General features: G+C 40.2%; 1 protein-coding gene across 1 annotated transcript in view; it reads right to left on the bottom strand.

The window, feature by feature from the left end:
- Window positions 1–7802: 7802 nt before the first annotated feature.
- Window positions 7803–27897, bottom strand: part of ITGA8 (integrin subunit alpha 8) — a 168145-nt gene continuing 148050 nt past the window's right edge. The window contains exons 28-30 of the mRNA XM_041767597.1: window positions 21654–21755; window positions 12555–12677; window positions 7803–10633 (exon numbers count right to left, since the gene is read on the bottom strand). Of these exons, the coding sequence (XP_041623531.1) occupies window positions 10547–10633; window positions 12555–12677; window positions 21654–21755 (312 nt within the window). The 3' untranslated portion in view covers window positions 7803–10546. The remainder of the gene's footprint in view (window positions 10634–12554; window positions 12678–21653; window positions 21756–27897) is intronic.

The following is a 27897-nucleotide window of genomic DNA, read 5'->3' as shown; positions in this document are numbered from 1 at the left end:
CATGGGAGCTGCATAGCAAAGTGGTTATGAGTGGGCTCTGTATTCGGCTCCCTGCAAGCTTGTCTTTCTCTCAGACAAGCTATTTATATGATCATATATGTAATATCTCTCTTGAGTCTATAGGTTGGCAGGGGTCAGGTAATCTACACTAGGCTTGGGTGTGGGTGGTTCTGCTCCGGGTGTCTAATGGACAGCAAGCTTTATTATGCATGCATCCTTTCACACCTCTGCAAGCTTCCCACCTGCTAACGTCCTACTGGCCAAAGCATGTCATGTGGCTGAACTCTGAATCATGGTAGAGAAGGATAGGGGGCCTTTGGATGGGAGGGACAGCAAAGCCAACATGGCAAAGGACATCGATAGGGAGAAGAGTGAAGAATTGAGGCCATTCATGCAGTCTGCTATACGAGGGTGGATCCGATTCCACTGGAATGGGATCCCTGAAAGGCACTACAGCATAGGAGGGAAAGAAGTTATAAACGTCATTCTAACCTTTACTTTCCCATTGTCCTTGGGCAGAACACCCAGGAAATGATGTTCCTTATAGAGAATTGCTGTTTCCTTCCTTGCCTCCTGTCCTCAAGTTTGGTTACTCTACAAAGCTTCCCCGTTGTAATCCATCACAATGCGGATCTCAGTTCTGTCTTGCAGGAAACACTGTTCGTCACTCATCAGAGCTCTGCACAGTGTCCATCCTTGTCTATGGCATGATGTGTCTGCATGTCTGAGCATCCAGGCTAGCATAATGTTCCTTAGGAGGCCTTACAGTACGTTCTGTTCTCCCAGTATAGCTCCCTTCAAGGATTTCCTACTGGCGTGCATTGCAGATTCTCCTCTTTACACGTACATATTCTCTTTCTCTCTCATACACACACACACACACACACACACACACACACACACACACTCATGCCTCATATATATCCCTTCCCACACCTATGGAAAAAAACTAATTCTTGAACATAGTGTGATCCAAACACTTAAGGAGAACGTACAGTATCTTCTGTATTCCCCTGTCTTCCTACCCAGCCCAAATGAAATGCTGTCCGCTGGCCATGTGACGGCATCACATCACAGTATCAGGCAAAGCCACATCATTACCTTTCCTTGACCCATGGTTCAAATCAAAAGGACCATGGTCTTCCTTGCCATCTGTCCAACAGTGGAGTGAGTTAGGACAGATTCATTCTTCTAAGTGTACACATAGCATCTTGATTTAAAAATAAAGTATAACATTTCAACATCACAGAACCTGAATTACATATGAACAGACGTTGATGCTGATGCAGTTAGTAGACCTCCAAGGTTGAGGATTAAACTGGAGTTCTATTTGCTAGGGGTTAATCCTTCATTACCTTTGGTTTCCAAAAGATGGAAACAAAACATCAGATTAGTCTTCTAAGCAATGAGATCACTAGCCAGCAATTGTTTGTGGCCTTGGCAGGACATTATATGAGATCGCAGTTTCCTAAAATGAAGCTGGAAAAGTCTAGATATTTTGATTTGACAAACTAAGTTTATTATGCCCTGTAGGCTTCTAACCAGTCACTTTTTAGTGCGAGGAAAACTATTTAAAGCACACCGCTCTCAAACTCTGTAATCCCTGTGGCTTGGGGGGTTGGCTTCAATCTTTGCGAATGCCCTAAAGAATGAGTTTCTCTCTCCGTATATTCTGCAACTAAAATAACTTCTATCTAACTTTTTAGGTGTTGAAGGGTGTTGAGAATGTCTCATCATGTGCATGAATCTAAAGAGAGTTTGGAAGGTAGAGGAGGACAGGAGTTCTGTAGTTCTCATCTGGACTCTGTAACTAGATGGAGGACTCAGCTCTGTGCTTTCGTACACAGGAGTCATTATTTTTAATAGTAATAAATTCTGGGAGATTTTAAAATCAAAATAAAATGTAGAACTTAGAGTAAATTCTGAGAGAATTTATTTTATTTTAAAGAGTATTTATTTATTTGAGAGAGAGAGAGAGAGCACAAGTGAGGGGGGAGAGGCAGGAGAGAGAGGGAAAAGCAGACTCCCCACTGAGCAGGGAACCCATTGTGGGGCTGAGTCCCAGGACCCTGAGATCATGACCTGAGCCAAAGGCAGACACTTAACTGAGCCATGCAGGTCCCCTGTTCTGGGAGAATTTAAAAGGGATCATCGATGTCATGAAAAACCACTGAACTCTGTTATTTAAATATTTTCTTCTTTACTTTCTGCATGGAATATATAGTAGGTACTCTTAATTTGGTCCTGGCTTCTGGAGTTAGGCAGACCCGGGTTTGAATCTCCATTCTGCCACCAGCTATGGTGTAGAACATCAAGCTACTTACGTTCTCTAGACCTCAATTCATCCAGAAAACAGGGATAATTCTAGTATCTACCTCATATGGTGGTTGTGAGAATTGAATGAAAAATGCACAGAAGGCACTTAGCAGAAGGCTTGACACAAAGTGCAAGCCTAATGTATTTCCATTGTTATTACCGCGTTGGTGGTATAGTGGTTAGCATAGCTGCCTTCCATTGTTATTACCTTTTTTAAAAAAAAATATTTATTTGAGAGAGAGGCAAAGAGAACCCAAGCAGGGGGAGAGACAGAAGGCGAGGAAGAGGGAGAAGCAGACTCCCCACTGAGCAAGGAGGCCACCCTGGGGCTTGATCCCAGAACCCTGAGATCATGATCTGAGCCAAAGGCAAACGCTTAACAGACTGAGCCACCAAGGCGCCCTTTTACTATTCCATCCCAATTCCTTCCTACTTATACTTCCTCCCCTTCATAATAGTCCTTCAGGGACTTCCAGTCAGATAATATCCCCCAGATGTTCTTTTCTCTGGATTAGCCATCCTCTTCATGTTGCATGCTTGAGGCTTGTCCTCCCCTTGCAGCTTTTCTCAGTGATGAAATCCCACCAGGGCATCTGTTGCCTGGACCTCGCAGCTTGGACAGACTCCTGAAGCTGAGTGTGGGGCGAGAGGTCAGTGGCCAAAGGAACATATCCAGGGCTCTCCACCTGGAGCAGGAGCCAGCCTACATGTACGCTGATGAAGATTCCCTGATAAGGCCCGGGAAGGAAGATGGTGGGAAGAGCAGACAGGTGCAGCAGAAGCAAGAGACTTGGTCCGCTCAGGAGACTGAGTCAGTTGGCCAAACTGTGAGACCAGACTTATGTCCATTGTCAGGCACTAAGGGACTCACCTTTGTTTCTTTTTTCTCTTTTGTTTGGGTAAACTCCCTCCCGCCGCCAAGCAGGTGACTCAGTGTCCCACACAACACAAGCCCAGTGAATGCTGGCTATCATTGCTCTATTTTCTCTGTTCTGTTGTCCATGATGGTAGCTATTTTTCTCAGCTCTGGATCATTGGAGATTGAAGAACTGTGTTGACCAGTATGGCTAGGGATCAAGCCCCACCTCCCCAAATAGAGACTTCCCTTGAGCTTCCCTAACTCAATACCAGCACCCTTTGTTTCTAATCAGAAGGGACTCTAGTCTCTCATATTACAAAGCTCACATCTATCCACTTAGTCCTGAGAATAAGATGATGATTTCGAGAGAGAAGGAAAAGTGGGGGGATGAGAATGTGTGTGTAGTGATGGTGGTAGAAAATTGCAAAGTGGAACAGGCAAGTAACCTATATGACAAGCGCAACTGTTTTAAACTTCTAATAGTTCATGAAGGCAGTCAGTGTGGGGAAACATAGATATTTACGCATCTTGTTAGATACTGGGCCACACTAGTGTATTACCTGTGTGGGTAGAAATCAAAAGACTGATACAAAGACACCCTCTTTAAACTCTTCAGCCTGGGGATCCCTGGGTTAGCTCAGCGGTTTAGTGCCTGCCTTTGGCCCAGGGTGTGATCCTGGAGTTCAGGATTGAGTCTCACGTTGGGCTCCCTGCATGGAGCCTTCTTCTCCCTCTGCCTGTGTCTCTGCCTCTCTCTCTCTCTCTCATGAATAAATAAATAAAATCTTAAAAAAAAAACCTCTTCAGCCTATCTTTAATTCATGTGTGCTTTATCATTTTGTCAAACTGTCCTACAAGATAGATATTTTTGAAAGAGGACATTGTGATTTGGATTGTGTCCTCCCAAAAAGCTGTGTCAGAGTCCTAATCTCCCTTTATCTGAGATGTGCCTGGATTTGGAGATAGGGTCTTTGAAATGAGGTCATTGGGACACCTGGGTGGCTCAGTGGTTGAGTGCCTGTCTTCGGCTCAGGACATGATCCCGGAGTTCTGGGATCCTGCAGGGAGCCTGCTTTTCCTTTTGCCTATGTCTCTGCCTCTCTCTGTGTCTCTCATGAATAAATAAATAAAATCTTTAAAAAAAATAATAAAATTAGGTCATTGAGATGGACCCTAAAAACTTCTGGCCTAAAGAAACATGTGGCAGTAAATTTCTGCTGTTTGAAGCCACCCAATTTGTGATACTTTGTTATGACAACCCTGGGAAGCTAATAGAGAAGAGAAATATGGAGTTTTTTAAAATTAGGGATTCCTATAGAAATAAACTATACTCCAACCCTACCGTCAATTAAGTGAATGAAAATTAAAGCTAAAATTTTAAAACCAGGGAAGTCCACTGTTACTGCCTTAAAAATAATCCCATCTACAGGTTGGATAGCATGGCACTTTGCTGATAACTTGGTTGTTTCTACAGTGCAGTGCATAATCAAAATAAGCAACAGCACAGAGATATTAAGAACATTCATACTGTGTCATATCATGGTGCCGATAGAAGTTAAATTCAAGACTTTATATTGTCAAGAGGCACTAGTATCAAGCTACATTTCCATGTGGATTTTGGCCAACAATCATAAATAACAGGGAACTTGCTCATAAACAATTCCAAAAGGCAGTGTGTCAGGCAGATGGTATTTTGGGGGTGGGGTCGGGGAGAGTTTAACATGGCAAGCAGAGTTGTGCTTTACTCACGCTGGCCATTCTGAACCTGCCATTGACTTCAGCACCACTGGGGGGTTATGGTTTTACTCAGCTTCCAACTGAGTCTACAGTTTCAATGCTTTAAATTTCTCAAGCTAAAGAAATCAACCTTTTAATGTCATGGGAGTTTTGAAGGAGAAAATCTGCCGTCTTTGGGGAGAAGAACATCAGACATTAGGGACATAGCATCACTACCTCATGGATATCAGGCAAAAGTGTTCTTGTTTTAGATCTCCCTGAGGGTGCCAGGGTGCTGTGCCCTATAGGGGTCACCTGGGAGTACTTCAGGGAAGAGATTTGCACCTCTAAGGGAATCCCACCTTGTCACAAAATTCCGCACTGAGTTTAGAAAGTATTGATGGAGTCAAGTGTCTACATATAAAATGGCTGGAAGTGACAAAGATAGCAACAGAATTTGTTGAGAAGATTGAGATTTCCCTGGGCACACCTACACACAACTACAAAGCCTTTTACTAATATAAAAGGCACAGTAAGATGTTTTCGTTTCCCCTCACTGTGAACATGTGCAGGCTTTAACCAGTGGGGCTGGCCTACAAGAGATCTTATGGGGATCCCTGGGTGGCTTAGCGGTTGAGCGCCTCCCTTTGGCCCAGGGTGTGATCCTGGAGTCCTGGGATTGAGTCCTACATCAGGCTCCCTGCAGGGAGCCTGCTTCTCCCTCTGCCTGTGTCTTTGCCTCTCTCTCTCTGTGTCTCTCATGAATAAATAAATTAAAAAAAAAAGAGAGAGAGAGATCCTTATGTGTGTTCTTTGGTGGTCTTGCCCTACTTAGATGAGTTCACCTGCTTTGATGGTCACTCCGATATTACCAAATCTCAGATTTGGTTTTGCATCTTTTCATCAGCGATACACAGGCAACCTTGAATCACCATCATAAGCCTTTAGATATATCTGGGCTTTGAAATGTGAGTGAAGGATTCATCCCACTACTTGCTTTAGGCTATAAAGAGAGCATGGAAATATGGGGTTCTTCTCATTGGGATTCATGAATACTGGCCAGGGAAGTGGAAGGTATATATGTATGTATGTATGTATGTATGTATATATGTATGTATGTATGTATTTAAAAGATTTTATTTACTTGAGAGAGAGAGCACAAGTGAGGGGGAAGAGGCAGAGGGAGAAGGAGAAGCAGGCTCCCTGCTGAGCATGGAGCCCAGTGCAGAGCTCCATCCCAGGACCCCATGATTATGACCTGAGCTGAAATCAGATGTTTTACCGACAAGGCCACCCAGGCGTCCCAAAAGTGGCAGGTCTTTAAATACCTTATAGGGTATAACTAGTAAATTGGTCTATTGAATGGTTGATAAATATTAGAACTCAGAATTAAATGTGTACATCAAATAGCTAAGTTCTAGTGAAATATGAATTAAAATATTGCTTGGAAACAATTACCAAAAAGTTTTAAAATACTGACAGAATTACAAAAGAAATAGTATATTTAGGTTAATGCAAATTGATCTAGTGCTCTTAAGAGGCAATATGTTTTCAAGAACCACAAATATTTTCATATACTTTGCCCAAGCAAAGACATGTAAAGTTTATTAATTAAAGTAACCAAAAGAAGCCTCCTGTATGAAACTATTTAATTTAATGCTATTCTTGGGATCCCTGGGTGGCGCAGCGGTTTAGCGCCTGCCTTTGGCCCAGGGCGCGATCCTGGAGACCTGGGATCAAATCCCACATCGGGCTCCCGGTGCATGGAGCCTGCTTCTCCCTCTGCCTATGTCTCTGCCTCTCTCTCTCTCTCTCTCTCTCTGACTATCATAAAAAAAAAAAAAAAAGATATCTTATAAAAAAAATAATTTAATGCTATTCTTAATATAGGAATCTGTGAACAACTATTCCTGATGGGAGGGGGGGATGGCTAAACAAAAGATGGTCCACTTATTGAATAGAACTTTGAGTACTATTATAATGGACGCTTTCAGTGGGAGGATGTACAAATGTGTGCATTCTGGGGCTTTGTAATGGAAGCAGATTACAAAAGTACATGTTCCCCATGATTATTATTATGCACATAGGTATAATTATTCATTCATTCTAGAAAGGTTTTTGAGCACTGACTATACAGCAGATACTGCTGCTAGGTGCTGGCAACATAAAGTGAAAATATATTTTTCCTGGGGTGCCTAGATGGCTGAGTCAGTTAAGTGTCTACTTTTGGCTCAGGTTGTGATCCTGGGTTTCTGGAATCAAGTCCCAAACCCCATGTCTGGCTTTTTGCTCAGCGGGGACTCTGCTTCTCCCTCTCCCTCTGTGCTTTCTCCTTTCCCTCTTTGCATTCTCTCTCTCAAATAAATAAAATCTTAAAAAAAAAGATATTTCCTGTTCTCATTAAGGGTCTGTCCAGCTGAAAGATAGTCATGCAAACAAATGCAAGAGTGTAGTTATTCACAAAATGCCATTGGAGGGCAAGAGGAGCCTTCAAGTTGGCTGAAGACAGAGGGGAAAGCTTCATAAGGGAGCTAAGATTTTTATATGGATAAAATTTGAAAGGCAATGTAGAGAAAAATAGTTGTATAAGGGTGGAGGTATTAGAAGTAATTAAAATTCTTAAAAATATTTTTATTGAAATTTAATCCATGTACTATAAAACTCACCCATTTGATGTGTAAAATTCAATATTTTTTGGTATGTTGATCGAGTTATACAAACATCACCACAATCTAAGTTTAGAACATTCTCATCATCCCAAAGAAATGTTGTATTCTCACTCTCAAATTTCTTCCAACGTTAAATGTTTTTATAATAATAGAAAATCAAAGCATAGAGACAGAAACTTTTGATCTCTGCTATTGTGGTAAAGCTTTACATTGCATGCAAAAGAAACCACAAGTACATCATCACGTCTTTAATTTTTCATTTTATTAGTGACAAGGTAAATAGGTATGTGAAAATCTTCACAGATATCTACACACGTATTTAAATAAAAGAAGAAAAAGAAAGGAGTTGAGTTGAAACAGTGGGGTGTCAGGGGCAACTATATTGCTTATTTACTGTATAAAAATCTCCAAGTGTATGAAACTTGATTTGCCCATTTTCCACATCCTCAAAACCAGCTGCAAGAATTGCAATGGGGATGTCTAAAATATACATAGACTCTAACAGAAGCCTGGTACAATGTGAATTATGAAAGCGATTGGTGATGATGCTATGTGGGAAGCAGTTACTTTCAGTGCATTGATAGAGCATTCCTCAAGCAGAAATGATGCTCAGGAATTGATGATTGGTGGGTCCACCTGACCTCAGGTGTTCCCCTTCCTCCATTTGCTTCCACATCTGAAGTAGCAGAGGGGGCCACTGTGTGCCCAAGTGTCTGTAGGTAGCAGTGCCCATCCCTCTAGAGAGGACCACTCTTGGTTGAGATTGTGAGGAAGCCCCTAGATCTTGCTCCTTCTTGGTCCTACTCTTGTTCATGGCATCTCTACTTTCCTCCAGGTGTCTGTGTGACCCAGCTCACGGGGTCCTAACTTAAGTAGCTCCAGGAGTTCTGAGTTCCTTTGCAAATGTTAGCTGAAAAGGCAATGGGTATGTGTTCTCAGGGACTTCTTATGACCTCAAATTCTGAGGAGCTAATTCCTATTGACCCAAAGTCAGGCCTGATGACAAGAGTTAGGGCGTTATATGGGGGCAGAGAAATCTGTTGGCACTCCTCCAATCATATACAGACAGCCACCTCCCCATAAAACCATTTCTACCGAGAGAGCGAACATGGAAGACCCCCAGAGGTGGTGTGGGACCTAACCTCTCTGAGGGACCTGCAGTTCTCACCCACAGTCAGCCATACACATTAGGAGCCAGACTTCAGTCCTTATAGACTTGAAACTGCTGCCATGACAGGACTGAATTTGTAAGTGGGAAAAATATGAACTTCATCAGAATATTTTTCCATGTGACTTGCATTTGGTTTCCGATGAAGCTCTGCAGCTGTAGCCAAATGGCTTAGCTCCAGGTTAAGGCACCACGGAAAATTTAGTGTCTGTGAGTCTGGCTCCTCTTTCAGATAAAGTGTGATGACATTGGGAACACAAATTTTCCAACTGCTTTGTAAACTTCAGGATTTTGGTCCGCTAGTTCTATTATCTGTAATACCTAGGATATTAATTAAAAAAATAACTAATGCCAGTGTAAACATGCTTTAGATACATAGGTCTATAAAATATTGCACATAAATATAAAATTTGTTCAGCATTTCTTCATAGTAAGTTTTCATTATCATAAAAAGTATATAAAATTGTGCAGATTATATGAATTTGGCTGGTCAACTTCAAACATGATGACGTTACACATGGTTATGGATTATTTACAAGTTTTAAACATCAACGTTTTGTGATGGTTAGACTTTAGATGATGGAAGAATAGCTAAGATAAAGATTATTTTCCAAAGGTACGTACTATAAAGATTAGCAGTGAAGATGAGTAGTAAAGTTAGAATAGGCAATTGTAAATAAAAGTCTTAGGAATCCCTTTTCTGGGTTCATCTTGCATCTGCATAACTTTATATTTCCTTCCCATGTATGCATAACACATCTTCCCTGTGTATATAAATTTGAGGTATAGTAAATAGGTATTTAATCCCAAGGTAAATACTGGCGTTGCTTCTTATAGATATTAAAAATAACATTTACCCATATTGTAAAATTGCTTTTTTATTAATGGACTGTAGAAATTTTACCATTATTTTTTAACCGGAGAGGTTCAAGAGTACCTCGAGATTTGTGTATTGCTAATTAAGTCAGTGGGGAGATTTTTATTTCCATGTAAGGAGCTATAAATACAACTTTTTGCAAAGCTGAATTAAGCAGATGTGAGTCCCTGGAAGGTGTGAACAAAAGTGATTTCAGGTAGTGGGTGGCATGGTATTAAGTGAAGCTGTCTGCTTTTCCTTAGCACTGTCTATATCCTGAAGAAGCTCTGTTAATTTATCTGCACAAGATGGTAATCTTAGAAGGAAATTTAGTGATTTTGAAAAGCAGCTAACCAAATTGTAATGTTCAAATCTTCTAGATGACCAGAATATCTGCCTAGAGACATGGAAAATAAATAAATAAACTGTTCTCCTCAGTTACAAGATTATCTTGCTCATTTCAAAAGTACTTTCACAGTACCAACAACATATGCTTGTCTCCCTGAGCCATAATTTCATTAGAAATGTGTCTTTTCCATAGGGAGGTGTCAAATATTCCATCAGATGCAGTAGTGTTGGAAGGTTTGGTCCTAGTTCACTGTCAGAAGTCGATTGTAATTCAAATAATTAATCTCGGTGGCTTGAGTTGGATTTACCTGGAAAGCAACTGAGTTCCCATGCCCATTTCAGAGCATCTGCCAAAAAGAGAACAACTAAAGCAAAAGACATCTTCCACCATTGCTAACAGTTTCCACAGTGTTGAGGACGGACATTATCTCACCCAGAAGGGTCTCTGGGCTCTGCGGCAGCTTCTCCAAAGTGCAGCATACATGAGGTGATATTTCTGGGGCCCTTCCATTTCAAGGTCACTGGCATGTACAGGGAAATCTTTGTTTAACCTTTGTGTTCCTTTTCTTTGAACAGGACCAATGTTCGAATATTTGGAGCTTGGGTTTTGCTATTCATGCCTCAGCGGCTTTGTCATCTGTCAGTTGCTCCCTGTCATTCATATCATCTTGGGGGGGTCTTGCTCTGTCAAAGAATCCACACTATGAACAAGAGAAAAGAGGGTTATTAAATCAGGTCTGGGAATTGGGTGAAACTCCTCATTCTAAGAATTTTCACTTTCTGTGTTTTCTAAGGAAATCAGTGCTCTGTGGATATTCCTGGTTTGATTCTCCAAATTAGAAGGGGGAAGCAGAGTAGTCTTTACCTGCAGAGAGAATTTGTTGCATCAGGCAGAGTGTTTGGGTCCTTCCTCCTGCCTGGTCCTTCCTCCTCCCATGTGGGAGAATGTCCCTGTTTTGTATAATCCACTTATGGACCTGACATATTTTTCCTGAGATTATAGCAACAAGGCCCAAAGATTTCCTCTCTGCTTTTCTGCATGCTTTCTGGAGACAGCAGGAGCACTAACTACTGGCCAGGGAAGGGAGACTCCTGAAGTATACCATAGTTACCTTGGGATGGAATTTAAGAAGAGAGGAGATGCTTGCATATCACTCTGTACTTGTGGAACACATAGCATATAGAGGAAAAGTAGATTGGTCATTTCTTTCACTCCCAGAACATCTTAGTGACTTCTCAAAGATCACCCAGCGACTTGAGGAAGAAGCTATTTTAGAATCTTCGTCCTCTTGAATTTCAATTAGTATTTGGTCTAGAGACCTGGAACCTCAATTCTTTTTTTTTTAAAGATTTTATTTATTTATTCATGAGAAACACACACACACACACACACACACACAAACAGAGGCAGAGACACAGGCAGAGGGAGAAGCAGAGGGAGAAGCAGGCTCCATGCAGGGAGCCCGACGTGAGACTCCAGGATCAGGCCCTGGGCTGAAGGTGGCGCTAAACCGCTGAGCCACCCAGGCTGCCCCTGGAACCTCAATTCTTATATATTATTTCTTACCCTGGAAGCCAAATTCACTGGGTTTTATTGATAACTACTGAGTTGTCTTTTTTTTTTTTCAGGACCAATACCATATTCTGCCAATTGCCCCATATCATTGTATCATTTATGGAAACAAAGATACTATAAATAACAGAATGACATAAGGGTCTATTTCTAAAGGTAAACTATGCAGCAGACTATGTAGGCTCAGGATGGCACAAAACAGCTTACGATAATGATCAGGAAAGCCATTATTTAACTCGCATGGCAAGGTTTTCTCAGTTTATTAGGCAAGTCACATATTGTTTTAAAACAAAAATACACTATGATTTTGGGGAATCACAACAATAGTGGTTAACAAAGATGTGACTGGATTAATTACTCTTCTAGTCATGTAATTGTGACACTGTTTGTATTTTGGAATGGAAATCTCTATGAAACTTGGCAGTCCTGTTGGTTTTGGGGCCAGAAATTAATTCCTATTGTAGGTTTTTACAATAAATGTCAGTAAAACACATGAAAGAGTACATTCAATCTTCCTAATGGAGATGGACTAATGGGCAAGATCAAAAAAACAAGTTCAAGAATATTATAACATGCAGCATCTATTTGGCATGATAGTCCAAGTATCCATTAATTACTATATTAATTGCATCTGGGTAGTGCTTATAAAGAAACATCTCAAGTATTGCTGATAGGACCACATCACTAACAAGCCTGAGATCTTGATTAATTACACAAGAAGGCTTCATAAAAAGATTTTCACTCCAAGCATATTGGAAAGAAGATCACAGGTCTCAGCTAAAAAAGTCTAACACTCTCTGTATTTATTTACAAGAAATCTCAAGATAAAAGCAACATTAAACACGCTTGGTCTTCTTAAATATCAGCTATACAGGCATAGTAAGTTTGCCAAAACAAACAAGACACAATTTTCACTTTATGCCTTTTCGACTGTTAAAAATCCCCAAATCATGCCTCTGGCTTTGTCTTTTTAAATCTCTAGGTGTATCTTTGTAAATCCCCTCAGTGGCCTCTCTACTCAAAAAGAAAAATAAAAGAAATAAACTTACCTTCCATAAAGCTAAGGTTAAGATGGCCAGAACCAATAATCCAAGAAGTATTGCTAGTATTATTACCCATAATGGGATTGAAAAGGAAACATTTGGGGTTGCCCAAATAACTGATGTCTTAATCTGAAATGGAAAATAAAGCAAATGAGCTTGAATTTGAAAACTATTGGGTGAAATAAAGCAGCAGTTACCAGTACAATATGGAGATGGGAGTAGTTCTAAAAAGATTCGTATAGTAGTTGAAATCATCCTGGGGGGGGACTGGAAGGTCTACAACACTCAGAATCCTAAAAGCCAGCACATTCTCAGGTCCTCCAGGTGGGATGAAAGGTCTAATTACAGACACTTGGTGTGTGTTTGGTTCAGAACAGCCCAGAAACCCTGGCATGGAATTGAAGCTGGACTGAGAACCAACAGAGTAGAAAGGAATGAGCTTAAATCAGGCTGGACCTTTTATGGCAGTAATGATTAAAAATAGACCCTCTGAAAGGTCAAATCTGTCCACACACATTTCTTCATGGAGCTCAGCTAACCTCATTGAGAAGTGAGTTGAATTGGACCCATTGGACTGTTGAATGTGCAAAAGGTTAGAAATCACCTAATCTAACCCCCCATTTTACAGATGAGAAAATTGAGTACCGGGGGACTAAGTGATTCATACAACTAATGTCACCACCTCTTTAACTCTAGGTTCTGTGTTTTATCAATGAACAATAGCCCAGAGCCTGACTAGCCATCTTGGATTTCATGGAATTAACTGCAGGGAGCGAAGTGAGTGCTAACTGTCCAGAGGCATTGGGGCTGCTTCAATCCTAAATCCAGTTTTCAGTTGCCATGAGAGCTCATTTCATTCCTCACTGTTGCAAGAGAATTTGGAGGAAAAGAAGATCCTCCCAGCAGAACTGCATGCTCAGTACCTGTGAACCATCCCTGCCTCCCCACATGGGCAGAGCAGCTCTCCTGTTGCTCATGTGCCCCTGGAGACCCAGACAGCAGAGAAGCTGCAGACCCCCAGATAAAGCCAAGAGGAGGCCCAGCCATTCTGCTAACACCTTCTGCCAAGGAGAAGACAAATAAAAATATTATTGGATCAAAAATGCTGTTCACGAAGGCAAGGCTATCTGGTTTTATTTTTATTATTATTTTTTTAATTTTTATTTATGATAGTCACAGAGAGAGAGAGAGAGAGAGAGAGAGAGGCAGAGACACAGGCAGAGGGAGAAGCAGGCTCCATGCACCGGGAGCCCGATGTGGGATTCGATCCCGGGTCTCCAGGATCGCGCCCTGGGCCAAAGGCAGGCGCCAAACCGCTGCGCCACCCAGGGATCCCCGGCTATCTGGTTTTAGAGAGAAGTAAGCACTGCCTCAGTTAAAGCAGTCAGAGTGCTCCTGGTTTTAGCTGTCCTGGCTGGAAGGATCATGGGTCCAGTCCTGATATATGCTTAGAACCTCTAGGCCACAATTCTCTAACCCACCAATAAGGAGATAATAATAGATGCATGGCAAAGGTTAGTGGCTCTGGAATGTGTCCTGGCTGGAAACATATGGGTGTTCTCATAATTTCCACCCAAGTAGGGGCCTGTGACGGTGCACATCTCTTTCTTCTGCTTTCTTAATTACATTGCAGATCCTGCCTCTGAGCTTGTCAGCTTGTGTAGCTATTCGTTGCTCCTTCATCTTGGGTCCATTTCCTCTGTGCAGTGGACATACTGATAAGGTAATTCACTCATTCTCCAGCCCCAAGTATCATTTACATCCAGACTAAATGAAGGCACCAACAGTAGTGAGACTGCTAGTCATTCCACATGCACAACAGTGCCAGGAACTTGATTCTCTGCTCTCAGTGAGAAAAAGGCTGGCCATGACCTACTCACCATTATACCTTCCTCCTTTGCCTGCTAACTCCCGTTACCAAGCAGTCTCTATTTCATCCAACACATCAGCAGGAGGTGCAACATTCCACGACCAAGATGGCATCAGCCTCACACTGCTTGCTAGTCTAGGGACAGGACACACGGCACACGAGGAAATGCACTGCAGGGACTCAAAGTAGCCACGATGCCACCTGGAATCTGCAGCCTGTATAACTTACTCTAAAACGATCCTTTGCATGTATACAGCTGCATGAGCAAGAACGGGATTAATGACTTCTGAATCCCTTCTCTTTATACTCCTTCCTTTAATGAATTACATCTAATAGCACCTATGAAATCAGCACTCAATCCGCATCTTAAGGTACTCAGAGAAAGGACATGAAGTGGTCTTTCAAAACAATCCTAGTATTACTGGAAGCAGACTTATACGGTTTCGATAATGAGAATTTCAGAATTTTGGAACCACAAGGGAGAGGAGCGAACATGTACTCACCAGCCAGTTACAGTGACCCAGCAGAGAGAAAATCTGGAGCCATGGACAATTCTGAGGTTTCTTATAAATGTTTCTTCCCCCTAAACATAGTTTCAGGCTGTATTTGGTGCATGTGTTAGAGATCACCAAAATTTACTAATAGGTAATTTACAGTAACACAAGGAACCATGCTTCTCCATCTTCCCTGTCCTGATTTACCTAATTAATATCTTAAATTGCCTCCCATGGTTTCATGTTAAACATAGCAAATAGTTGAATTTGTGAGTGTTCATATCTATATCTATATCTATATCATCTATATCTATATCTATATATCTATATCTATAGATATATACATATATAGAGAGAGCACATGCGCTAAAGGAATTGAAAGAAGGGCCAGAGGGCCACAGACTGTTCTGTTCAAATTGTTAGTTTAATAAAAAGCAATGGGATGGGAAAACAGCTACAGTGACTTTCCTGGATTCCTTTGCTACTTGGCCACTGTAGGTTTTGATGTTATTATCTAAAAAACATGGTCATCCTGTAGAAACAAGTAGGGGGAGTTATGTGAAGGCTTTTGTTTTTTTGCAGCAATGATGGAAAAATATGAATAAAATATTAAATTGAACAGGATATGCTTATTAGGGTCTTCTGAAGCAAAAACCAGCTTTATAGGTATAATTACAAAATCTATTGGCTTTTTGTTTGCATTCACTTCTAAAGATTCTAACAGCAGTGTCTTAAAATCATTTGAGAGTAGGTGATCCCGACTGTCCTTTTCAGTTCCAAAATTCTGAAATTCTCATCACCAAAACTGTCATCGGTCTGCTCCCAGTAACATTATGCTCACTTAAAAAATACCATACTGTTCCTTTCTCTGAGAATTTTAAAAGTTCAGATTACACATGTCATGTACATTTCCTGTAAATCATCATATGTAATTAACCAGGAGGAAAGGACAAAGAGTTTTAAAAGCAAGCAAACTCAGGAATCCTCCTGCGCCTGCATTCTGCTTTTCTTGCCTGCTGAAAAGACATCCTTTAGGATATCCATGTGGCACTGAGGGTGCCCAATCATCTCAATCTAAAATGCAAGAGCTGCAAAACTCTTCCTTGGCCTCTGGTGTTTTCCATTGAGATGGATCCTTTAGATCCATCTCAATCTAAAATGCAAGAGCTGCAAAGCTCTTCCTTGGCCTCTAGTGTTTTCCTAAACTTATCTAGGCATTTCTTTCTTGTTCTTTTTTTCAAAGATTTTATTTACTTTTTAAAAAAAAGATTCATTCATTCATTCATTCATTCATGAGAGACAGAGAGAGAGAGAGAGAGAGGCAGAGACAAAGAAGGAGAAGCAGACTCCTTGCTGGGAGCCCAATGTGGGACTCGATCCCGGGTCTCTAGGATCACACCCTGGGTTGAAGGCAGGCGCTAAACCACTGAGACACCCAGGCATCCCTTTATTTACTTATTATATATAGAGAGAGCACAAGCAGAGGGAGCAGCAGAGAGAGAGGGAGAAGCAGCCTCCCCGCTGAGCAGAGAGCCTGATGTGGGGCTCCATCCCAGGACCCTGGGATCATGACCTGAGCTGAAGGCAGATGCTTCACCAACTGAGTCACCCAGGCACCTCTAGGCTTTTCACCATATAGTCAAGAAGTCACTACACCAAGGCCAGTAGAAATAACAGAAAATCAAAAACAGTGCCCCAGAGCATCTCTCCAGATTTCCAATGCAGGGGAGCTGATTGGTTGTTGCTGGAAAGAGGCAGATGAAGAGTCAAGTGCAACACATCATTGGAAGAGTCCTATATGTCTTGGAAAGGGAGGTCCTTCTGAGGACACATTGATTAGGGGGGCATGTGACATATTCATGTGTATACATGGCAATGGGGCATTTCATTCATGAGTGGAAACAGGTAAAGCCTAGCTTTTCCTGAAAGTCAGTGCTTTGTATAAATTAGAAACTTGAGCTGCACAGGCCACCTGACTGGGGAAAGACTTAATTGATTACTTTTATAGGACCAAAGCTTATTTAAATTTGTATTAGTGCTGTGGAAATTACAGAATGGTTTGAGGAAAGCTTGCCAAGAAATAAAGCGTTGGAAAATACTAAAACTTTGTCAGTGTTTATGTTTGTCTTGCAGCTCATTTTGATAAGCCCTCAGGAAACTTCGTTATCCATCAGATAACTGCTAGTAAGAAAAATAGGTCTTAATTCTCAGTTTCTCATAACTAAACACTGATTTATTGTAATAATTTTTCACTCATTTCAAATAAGATTTATGAAATATCCCATGTTTCAAGCTAGAACCTTCTGTAACCCTGCTCTAGATCAGGTTTATTTCTGTCTAGAAATTTCTATTTCTTATTATAAAATAAGCCACGTATGTAATTTAAGAATTTTCAGCAGCCACATTAAAAAAGAGGAAAAAGATGAAACATTAATTTTAATTATTTAACTATAAATATCAGAACTATTATCATTTCAACATGCAGTTGATACCAAAATATCCATAAGACATCTTAAACTCTGCTTTTCTTTTTAATGAAGTGTCCAAAATCCAGTGTGTATTTCATATTTGCAGCACATGACAAAACTAGATTTTCAGTGGTTACAGTGAAACGTAGTCTCACAGAAAAAAACACAGCTGCATTCATTAATGGAAAAACATCTTATACTGCAACAGTTTTTAGGTTTTCATCTAAATGAGTTAAAATAAAGCAAAACTACTAGTTCAGTCTCACACTGGCCACCTCTCAGGTACTCACTTTCCACATATGGCTGATGGTCACTGTATTGGACTGTACAGCTCTAGAACATTTTGTGTAATCTCACACAATGGTGTGGTTTGCCCATTTACCTAAGTCTTCCCTTACAAGATTGATTCATCAAGAAGGTGGTCCCAAGGCAGAAGGTTTCCTTTAAGATTATGGGCAAGAAATTACATATTTAACTGCTTTAAGAAAGAAAGGTCATGTCGACTAACTAAAATACTTAAAATTTAAGGAGAAAATCTCAAGTGTGTGCCAACTCATGAACAAATTGTATCACTTTATCTTCATGTATTGAGGACCTATAGCCACTTAAAGAAATGGCATACAATGTTAACAATTCACTTATTTTAATTATCTGCAATTTTAGGAAGTGAGATCCATAAATTATAAGTGGTTTAGACCTTCCGAAAGTGATACTAAGCAGGGAACATTTAATCTTACCTTCATCACATCATAAATCTTGTTCTTTATTATGGTTGAAAGACCATAAATAAATTTTTAATATGCCTACACTTTATTATGGGCATTTATGATATGTTGTTGTATATTTTGACAAAATACCAAGGTAGAAGGAAAAGGCTCCCTTATATTTGCAACTGTAATTAACGTTGACATCTGTATTTATGTATCACAAAATCTTGTGTAAACTTACTTCATAGGGGTCACAAGAATGTTTTAAATAAATGTACCAAAATACTTTACCTACAGTGCCATTTAGAACAGAATAATATCATAAAGTGGACCAGCTGGACACACATTTTAACATTTAAATAACCTATGAGAGATAAGCAGTTTGAACTCCAAACAATTGATTCATATAATAATTCCATTTTAAGGTTCCTAAGTTGTGCTAACAAATGAAATGGATTCACAGTTTTTGTATGAGGTTTCTAAGAAGGATTTTTATGAACTATTTTATAGAAACCACTGTGGGAATTATACTAGACAATCATATTCCTTCCCAGATATCAGGTATGGAATTCAGCTTTAGTAGCATGACACACAAATGCCAACGTTCCCTGTTAAGCAAAGAAAGTGTTCAAGTAACTGAATCTTGCTTTTTTCTGCCGCGCTGTGATAATTGAGCACTCAATCATATCCCTTTGCACCATGCAACCTTTCCCTCACCTCTGAACATGGCAAGTGTCACGCGCTTCGTGAGTTCATTTGTTACAAACTTAGACAGGCTGCAGGTAGCAGATGGGGAGAGCTCTTTTCTTCCATGTGTGAGGCTCACATGGAGCTCAAGAAATGGTTGAATCATGACCATGTTGACAAGGGAATACAAACTAACTAATCATCCACACAAGGGCCTAAGAAAACAAGTTTCATTACAAAAGAAGTATCTAAGAGGGTTTCCCCATTGACAGGGTATGCAGTGGAGCTCTTAGGACTCTCAACAACCTATCCCAACTGATTTAGCATCTTAAAGCAATTCCCTTCTACTGCATTCTTTTCCAGAATGACCTTTGGAATGACCTTTGAGAAGAACTCGCTAGAAAAGGCATCAGCTAGCTCACAGCACAGTCCTCTCAAACCAAGCCACAGAAAAGTCATTTCCCTGGAGGGGAGAGCAAACTTCCAATGGGCCAGATCTCCCCTTGGCTGGGTGTTGGGAGACCCCAAAGTACCTTCATTCCTGGATATTTTTTCCAATAACCTTTATATAACTGATGTGGTAAATCATCCACGTCAGGTAATAAGGCTTTTAAAAAATGCAATGACAAGGATGGTGGGGCTGGGGGAAGCACATGTATCAGATGATTCTGTGGATCTTTTGAGATGAGTTGAGAACAGCAGGCTGTCACCTGTGGCCAGTACAGAAAGACGTAATGTTGTTGACGGCATTGACTGTAACATATGTTTCTGCTATGGAACACATGCTTGGAGAAAACAAAGGGACCCAGATTTATCTCCCTTAGAGAGACAAGCCTTTGAACCTCCTTGGATGAACATTCTATATTAAAATCCCAAAGCCTCTGTCTTCTAGGTTGAACATAAATCCAAACTACAGTAGACATCCTGTGAGGGAAAGAAAGGCGAGCTAAATGAAGAAAGATGTGGCCGCGCTTACTTTAAAATGCCACCAAAGTTTACTAAAATATTTTGACATTTCCATTTGGGCTTCCTTGATTCACCCAGGGAGGGTAAGACATTTTTGGGGGAGGGTTACTATTACTGAGCCTTGAGGCGTACCTTGTTCCAAGTACAATGCTAGGGCTTCATAGACATCACTTTATTAACCTTCTCAACAATGTGTTCAGGTGAATATAGTTAACAGCCTCAGGGAAGTACAGTGATATCCTGAAGGTTTCCTAATTAGGGAGCACGGAGCCAGGATGAAGCCGAGGAGAATGTGTTTTGAAATACATTTGAAATGTGGGCCTGATCCCATGCTAGAGATTCTCAGTTACTTTACTATTTTATTTTATTTATATTTTATTTATTTATTTTAGTAAGCTGCATACCCAGTGTGGAGCCCAATGTGGGGCTTGAACTCATGACCTTAAGATCAAGATCTGAGCTGAGATCAAGGGTCTGAGGCTTAACCAGTGGGTGGTGCCCCTCTCAGTGATTTTAAAGCAGAGTCCCAGGGCCCCACCCCAGAGCTACTCAGTCCTGATATCAGGGGTAAGGTCTTAGCATGTATTTATTTTAAAGTTTCATGAGTGATGATGCTTCGCATACTTAGCTGAAAATCACTGATCCACACATTTACCTAATTTAAATTACTAAAAATAGACTAGGCTAGCAAGATTAAATTTTGTGATTACAAAAAAAAATTTGTGATTACATTTTTTTAAAGATTTTAATTATTTATTTATTCATGAGAGACACAGAGAGAGAGAGAGAGAGAGGCAGAGACACAGGCAGAGGGAGAAGCAGGCTCCATGCAGGGAGCCCAATGTGGGACTCGATCCCGGGTCTCCAGGATCGTGCCCTGAGCTGAAGGCGGCACTAAACCGCTGAGCCACCCGGGCTGCCCTGTGATTACATTTTAAGATGTAAGGCCAATAAGACATTATGATCATATCTACTTATATACCCTCCAAAGCAGTGCTTCTCAAACTGTACTGTGTCCACGAAGCCCTGGTATAAAATGCAGATTCAGACTCAGCAGGTCTGGAGTGAGGTTTATTTGTGAATTTTTGACGATTTCCTAGGTGATGCAGATGCTGATGTCTGCAAACTGGACTATGAATAACAAGACCTGGGGACCAGGGTTTAAGGGGGGGGGGGGTGTATCTATAGAATGACCCAGAAACGAAGATTTAAATCTAAACATCTTTTCCTCAGATCTGGCTGTGATCACTTTCACTGTAAAGGGAGGGTTTTGGTGACCATGCCTGCTGGTCCTCTGTCCCCCTGTTCCTGTCTGCTCTCCATGGTCTTGCCAAGCTGCTGAGGATGCTGGCAGTTGTGCTGTGAAAGATAAACTCCTGCCAGTAATGCTTAATAGCCTCAGTTTAAAAATAATGTTTTATTCAACTGAAGCTCATGCTATACTTTTTTTTCTGGGTGAAAATGATCGTTCTTTGCATAGAAAGGAAAGATGTCAAAGGTCATCCAGCTGTCCCTAATGAAGAGAGTCCTTCCCCCCAACTTCGGCCCCCACCTCACTCACCATGCTGTCCTTAGAATTAAACAATCAGGACGATTTCATTATAATGATCATTGCTATCTGGACTTCTTTCAAACAAAATGGCTTGGTTAAAAAGTGGTATTAGTCCTATACCGTAAATTTTTTTTGTTTGTTTTGTTTTTTTTTGAGTAGAAATTTACATTGAAAGTTTAAAAATTTGATCAAAGAACACTGAGAAATTTCTGGAGGGAGACAAGAAAATAGTGATCCAGAGAAGGAAACTTCCCTCAGGTCACTGGAATAAGCGCTTAAATGTAGCATCAGCTGAACAGTGGTTTAAAAAAAGTATTATTTCAATGAAATTGTTATGCTGCTATATTTTTCAGATACTCACTGCTATGCTTCCCTCTGGGAGTTTTGCTGGCTGATCTTTATAAGGCATCTTCTTAACTTTGAAGGACACCAGGGATGCAAGAGTATAGGGATCATTTTTTCTCTGAAATGAAAAATATTTATTTAAATATATTCTGTGTAAACCCTTTAAAAGCCATCCAGGCAGCCATCCAACTGTTTTCAGTATTTCACATTTCCAAAGGAAAATTTCATTTTTCCTTCTGTCTTCTTTTTCTCTTTAAAAATTTTCCCCCATCCATCCATCTATCCATCCATCATACATCCATCCATTATACATCCAGACATCCTTTTAGATAGCCATCCCAGTGTCCGTCCAACTGACCACCCACTCATTCATCCTCTTCTTAGTTCTAAAAAGAATTTCTCTTATTAACAAAAGACTTTGTACAATGAGGTTAGAATAAAAACAGAAAATCAGAGTCCTAAATGGGAGCAAGCACAAGGATTAACATAGGTGCTGCTAGTAAAGAACAAAGGGGAGATATCGTAGGTTATACAATTCTTATTATCTGATAGAGGGAAGTATTTTAAGAGAGAGACTGATACAAGTTATTTTTTAAGAAATATTTTATTTATTCATGAGAGACCCAGAGAGAGGCAGAAACATAGGCAGAAGGAGAAGCAAGCTCCCTGCTGGGAGCCTGGTGCAGGCCTTGATCCCAGGGATCACGCCCTGAGCCAAAGGCAGACACTCAGCCACTGAGCCAGCCACATGTCCCAGATGCTAAATTATAAAGAAATTTATCACATTTCATCTTATTCAGAAGACCCAGAGAAGACTTTCTTAATCTCAGCACTGTTAGGATTTTGGGGTTGGATGGGGAACTGTCCTGAACATTGTAGGATATGTAGTAGTATCTCCAGCCTCTACCCACTAGATGCCAGTAGCCCTTCTACCATAGTTGTGACAACCAAAAATATCTCTAATTATTGTCTGTCCCCCAGGAGGCAAAATCCCCTTGGTTAAGAACCACAGACTTAGAGCCATAGAGTTTTTGATAGAACTTTTCAGCAAATAAATTTTTTTGTTTAATTGGTTCTCATATTAACTGTTGATTAAAGCCAAAGGAAAATATTTAAGACTAAGTCAAGGAAGGCCGTTTTGAGAAAGTAAATTTCTGTGGTTCCCCACCATTTAACTTGAGACAATGATTAGAGCTATCCAGTCTTGGGCTGGAGCTGGTTCATAATGGCTCTTGAGAGGAGACAGACTGTGAGAATTTCAGGAATTTTGAGTATCAGTTGTTAAACAAAGCCATTACTAAAACATATATATGTAAATTTCAGAAAAAAATATTTTTAAAAAGATAATACACACTCAAAAACTCAGCATTTATTAACTATTTTATTGTGTTTCACTAGTATCTATGCTTTTTTTTTAAAAAATAAAGATTTTATTTATTCATGAGAGACACAGAGAGGGAGGCAGAGACATAGGCAGAGGGAGAAGCAGGCTCCCTGTGGGAAGCTCAATGCAGGACTTGATCCCCGGACCCCGGAATCATGACCTGAACTGAAGGCAGATGCTCAACCACTGAGCCGCCAGGTGCCCCAGTAACTGTAGCTGTGCTCTTGATATTATTTAAGTGTATTGTATCTGGAAGGGGAAATACTATATGATGGTGTGCTAATGCCTCTCTTCCCAACTCCAGATTTGGTGATATTGTGTTGGCAGCTTGAAATCAGCCATAGTAGGAATATTTACACCATGGGAATCAGCAAATGCTGCAATGGTGCTTCCCCCACCCTCAACACACACACACATAAGCAGTTTATTAAACATTCACCAGAACTTCACTATTTATAATCCAATGTTGGGTTTCTTGAGGCCAATCCATCAGGTTGGATTTTTTTTTAAAGATTTAATTTATTTATTCATGAAAGACACAGAGAGACAGGCAGAGACAGAGGCAGAGGGAGAAGCAGGCTCCCTGTGGGGAGCCTGATGTGGGACTCGATCCTGGGACTCCAGGATCATGCCCTGAGCCAAAGGCAGATGCTCAACTGCTGAGCCACTCAGGCGTCCCATCATCAGATTGGATTATGAAAATTTTGTTTCTATTTTTTTAAAAAGGTCTTTTTTTTCCCTCCTGTGACTGAATTTTTTTCTCCCTTCAATAAATCTCATCTCCTCTAGATGAGAAGGACAGGCCAGACTATGCAAAACTTTTAAATACTTAAGGACACTGATTTTTTCTTTCTTTCTACCCCAACATTCCAGGATAAGTAACTTTATTCATTTGGAAAAATTACTTTTTGGTTGTTATTCTTCTGATGTTTTCTTATCTTCTGGCTTTTCATTTTAACTGAAAGCTGGATTTTTATGTGTTTATTTGAGAAGTGTTTTTTAAACGTGGAAAACTTTGCTCATAAAATCTTGCAGGTACTTGGTGATTTAAATCTACTCTCTTTACCACCCTGGCTGGTAGACACAGAAGGAACATGACCAAATTCATGACCAAATTCTGGTCATGAGATTCTGTGCATAAGAATCACAATTATATACTCATATGTCCATGCTTCCCAAACATCAGTGAACAAATTTTCTTTAGTCTCCAAGTTCAATAAAAAAAATTGATAGAAAATAATTCTTTTCCTCCTGAAGTCATATCTTTGAGGAACAAATCAACAGAGATCTCCATCTCTGTTTCAACTCTTGATGGGAAGTTTTGGGTTTCTTGATTCTGCATTTATGAATATGGAAGTTTCTTAATGAATAGAAGGTGGGATTTGAACTCTAGAATGTAGAACCTGGAGAAACATGTTTCTCTGGGGGGATTTCCATTCACCTCTGTCCTTTACCCCTGCTCTGGGCCACAGTTTGATATTTTCTCGTGTTCTACTTCGTTACCAATCCTTAATATCCTTTTCCAGTGGTTCACAAACCCCTGGACTTTGCTGAGCTTCAGAAACAATTGGGATCAGGTCCCGGGATTCTGATTCAGAAAGACCAGGATGAAACTATATTTGTCCTACATTTTTTTGCAATTTTGATGTTGTTTAACTCTTTCTTTGTCTCTATTACTTGTCTCACCAAGATTATATAAAAATGGAGGGTGTAAAAAGAATGGAGGGTATAAACCACGGGATATAATGTTTATATCTTACACAGCACTTGAACACCATCACCATGGCTGACTGAGCATGTAAATGGACAGAGAATGAACTTTCTCACCTCATGTAATACCAATATGATAACACCTTGCAAAAGGTTTGGTTCTTTCAATGGTTGAATTGGACCCTCTCTGTTATCAACTAGATTAGAAAGTTCAAGAAGTTGTAAGAGAGATAGGGACATAGAATGAGGGCTGTGGTTCATGAAAATGGGCTGTTGACCTACCCTTTACTATTTGATTCTGTATTGCAAACTGACACAGTCTGGGGCCTGAACAAATTAAGGTGGTAGGCAAATAGCCTGTAAAAAATACAACTCATAGATCTACTCCTTATTTAATTTATTATTATTATTTTTAAAGAATTTATTTATTTGAGAGAGAGAGAGAGCGCAAGCAGGCAAGAGGAAGCAGAGAGAAAGGGGGAAGCAGGGAGCCTGATACAGGACTCGATCCCAGGACCCTGAGATCATGACCTGAGCTGAAGGCAGATGTGTAACTGATTGAACCACACAGGTGCCCCCCTACACCTTATTTTAAATTATTCTTCAAAACCAAGGTTTCTTCCATCCTATTCAGTAGGAAAATGCTTTTTTTTTTTTTTTCATTTTTTAAGATGCTCTGGAGCTCCAAGAAACAGAGAATGTAAGCAATTCGGCTGTGATCACCTGGGGCAGCACCAAAGATACGCTAGTCTTATGACTGCAGGTCAATGGCATGGCACAGGTAGGTAATTCATGAACAATTATGAGCAGAGTCATATTATTGATTCCACGTTCAAAGTTGAATGCTTTCAGCCGTGGGCTTCAGATAACAATTACATTATTCTTATGTTTAAAAGAAATCTCCTCTTCCATATAGCAATCTACTCATGTAATGGCAATCATTGCCATATTGCAGGCAATTTAAGATTGAAAAAACAGCTGGAGTTAATATCTATTGACAATATCTTAGACCTTCAACCTGACCAGCTAGCTATTAATCCTCAGAAAATGCTCTGTTCTCCTGTCATTGCTGTGTCATTTCAACTGCGGTTTGTAGCTCACTAGCTGCCTCTGTTATGCACTTTTGCACAATGATTTGCTTATGGTTTTGGTATGAATAAAAGTCCTCTAGTTGGTAACAAATGGAGAGTGAGGCTTTCGAATTGGTTAAATGCATACATAGTGAAGCTGGTAAGGTCACAAGCCCTTCTACTCCTACCTTCCCATTGCCTGATTCCTTCTCAAGAATTCTTTTTGACCACATAGCCCATGTTGAAGTACTCAACATTTGCCAGAAAGAAAGCCTGGTGAGTTGACAAAACTGAAGCAATTACTGGTAAAATCTTACCAGAAACTGTGAAGGATTGTTTCAAACAGCAATCAACAGGACAGGGTATCATTTAGGGCTAATCTAAATAAAATCTTTTTCTGAGCCATTTGCCTGTTCACCAAGTGGACAGGAACAAACATAATGCAGCAAATCATGTCATGCAGGAATTGTAAACTTTCTAGTTTGGATTAGGAAGAATTGTAAACTTTCTAGTTTGGATTAGGAAGAAAGAACATGTTTCCGTCCTTTAGGATTGCATGACAAAACCGTTAAAGACCTCCAGTATATAATATATTCTTGAGAGAGGGAGAGAGTGAGCAGGAGAGGCAGGGAGAGAGTGAGAGAGAGAGAGAGAGAGAGAGAGAGAGCCTGCAATAAGGCACTCCTTTCTGGCACTCAGATTCCAAGCTAGGAATAAGCAGAAAGAAACTGGGTGTCCAGAAATTTGGGCTACGGCTGTTGGTAAATGCTGGTGATTTGGGCCACTCTCTTTGGTTTTGGTTTTGGTCATGATCTCAGAGTCTTGGGATCACGGAGCCCCTCATTGGATTCTGCGCTCAGCAAGGAGTCTGCTTGAGATTCTCTCTCTTCCTCTGCCCCTCCCCCTGCTCTCTCTCTCTCTTTCTCTCAAATAAGTCAATAATCTTAAAAAAAAAATCATGTTTCCCTTGACTGTTTTGTCCTATTGATTTTAGTCTTGCTTCATAAAAAAGTTATTTTCCTTTATTTCAGCAGGACATGATGCCCAAAGTAATCGAAGGAATGTATGGTTATCATTGAAGACTGTATGGACTTGGGAATTCAGTAAGACTCCTCTCCTTAACTCAACTCTGAGATAAGAAGTAATGACTCAAAAGCAGAGTGACCATGAGCAAATTGGTGGAAAGTAAGTAGTACCTGAAGCAGCATCTGGTGCATGGTTGGCACTCCATGGGTATTTGTTTAGTGAATGAATAAATAATGGTTTAACTAAAAAAAAAAAAATCAAATAAATTGTGTACTGCATTTCTCCCTGGTTCAAGCATTCAAAACTTCCTGGCTTAGTGGTTGAGCATCTGCCTTTGACTCAGGTCATGATCCAGGGTCTTAGGATGGAGTCCTGTGTCAGGCTCCCTGTAGAGAGCCTGCTTCTCCCTCTGCCTATGTTTCTGTCTCTCTCTGTCTCTCATAAATAAATAAATAAAATCTTAAAAAAAAAAGCTGGGGGTGATTTTGCCCCCAGGGGACATTGGCAATGTCTGGAGAGTTTTGTGGCCACAGTTGGGGTGTGGGTTGCTACTGGCATCGAGTGGGTGGAAGCCAGGGATGCTGCTAGGCATCCTATAATGTACTTCCTATAAAGCATTCTATAATCCTACAATGATAGACCTCCCACAATAAAGAATTATCTGATCTGAAATATACTGAGATTAAGAAACCCTGCCTCATGTTAAAAGAAAAACTTCACAACAACCATTTCAAAAATACCTTTAACTTTCCTTCTGTTTATTTTAGAAACAAAATTAAAGATTAAAGAAGCATTTTGTATTCCAGAAAACATGAAAGGAACTATGAAATTCTGTATTTATTAGTTAGAGTCCAAAGGATGTTACCATTTGATTTTCTATGGCACAATGAGCCAAATGAATTTTTTAATAGTTAAAATATGAGCAAGATTGCATAGATTTGGTAGGGGTTTTAATTTAGCTTATTTTTCTCCTCTCTAAATCCTTTCTAAACAACAAGGTCACAACATAGTATATTTAAATAAATCACTGTTTCCAAATGGAAAAATGAATTTCCTTAGTATAAAAGAGA

Source organism: Vulpes lagopus, chromosome 8 (assembly GCF_018345385.1).
Source record: "Vulpes lagopus strain Blue_001 chromosome 8, ASM1834538v1, whole genome shotgun sequence".
Lineage (NCBI taxonomy): Eukaryota > Metazoa > Chordata > Mammalia > Carnivora > Canidae > Vulpes > Vulpes lagopus.
Note: the sequence above shows the minus strand (reverse complement) of the source record. Positions and strands in the feature narration are given on the sequence as shown.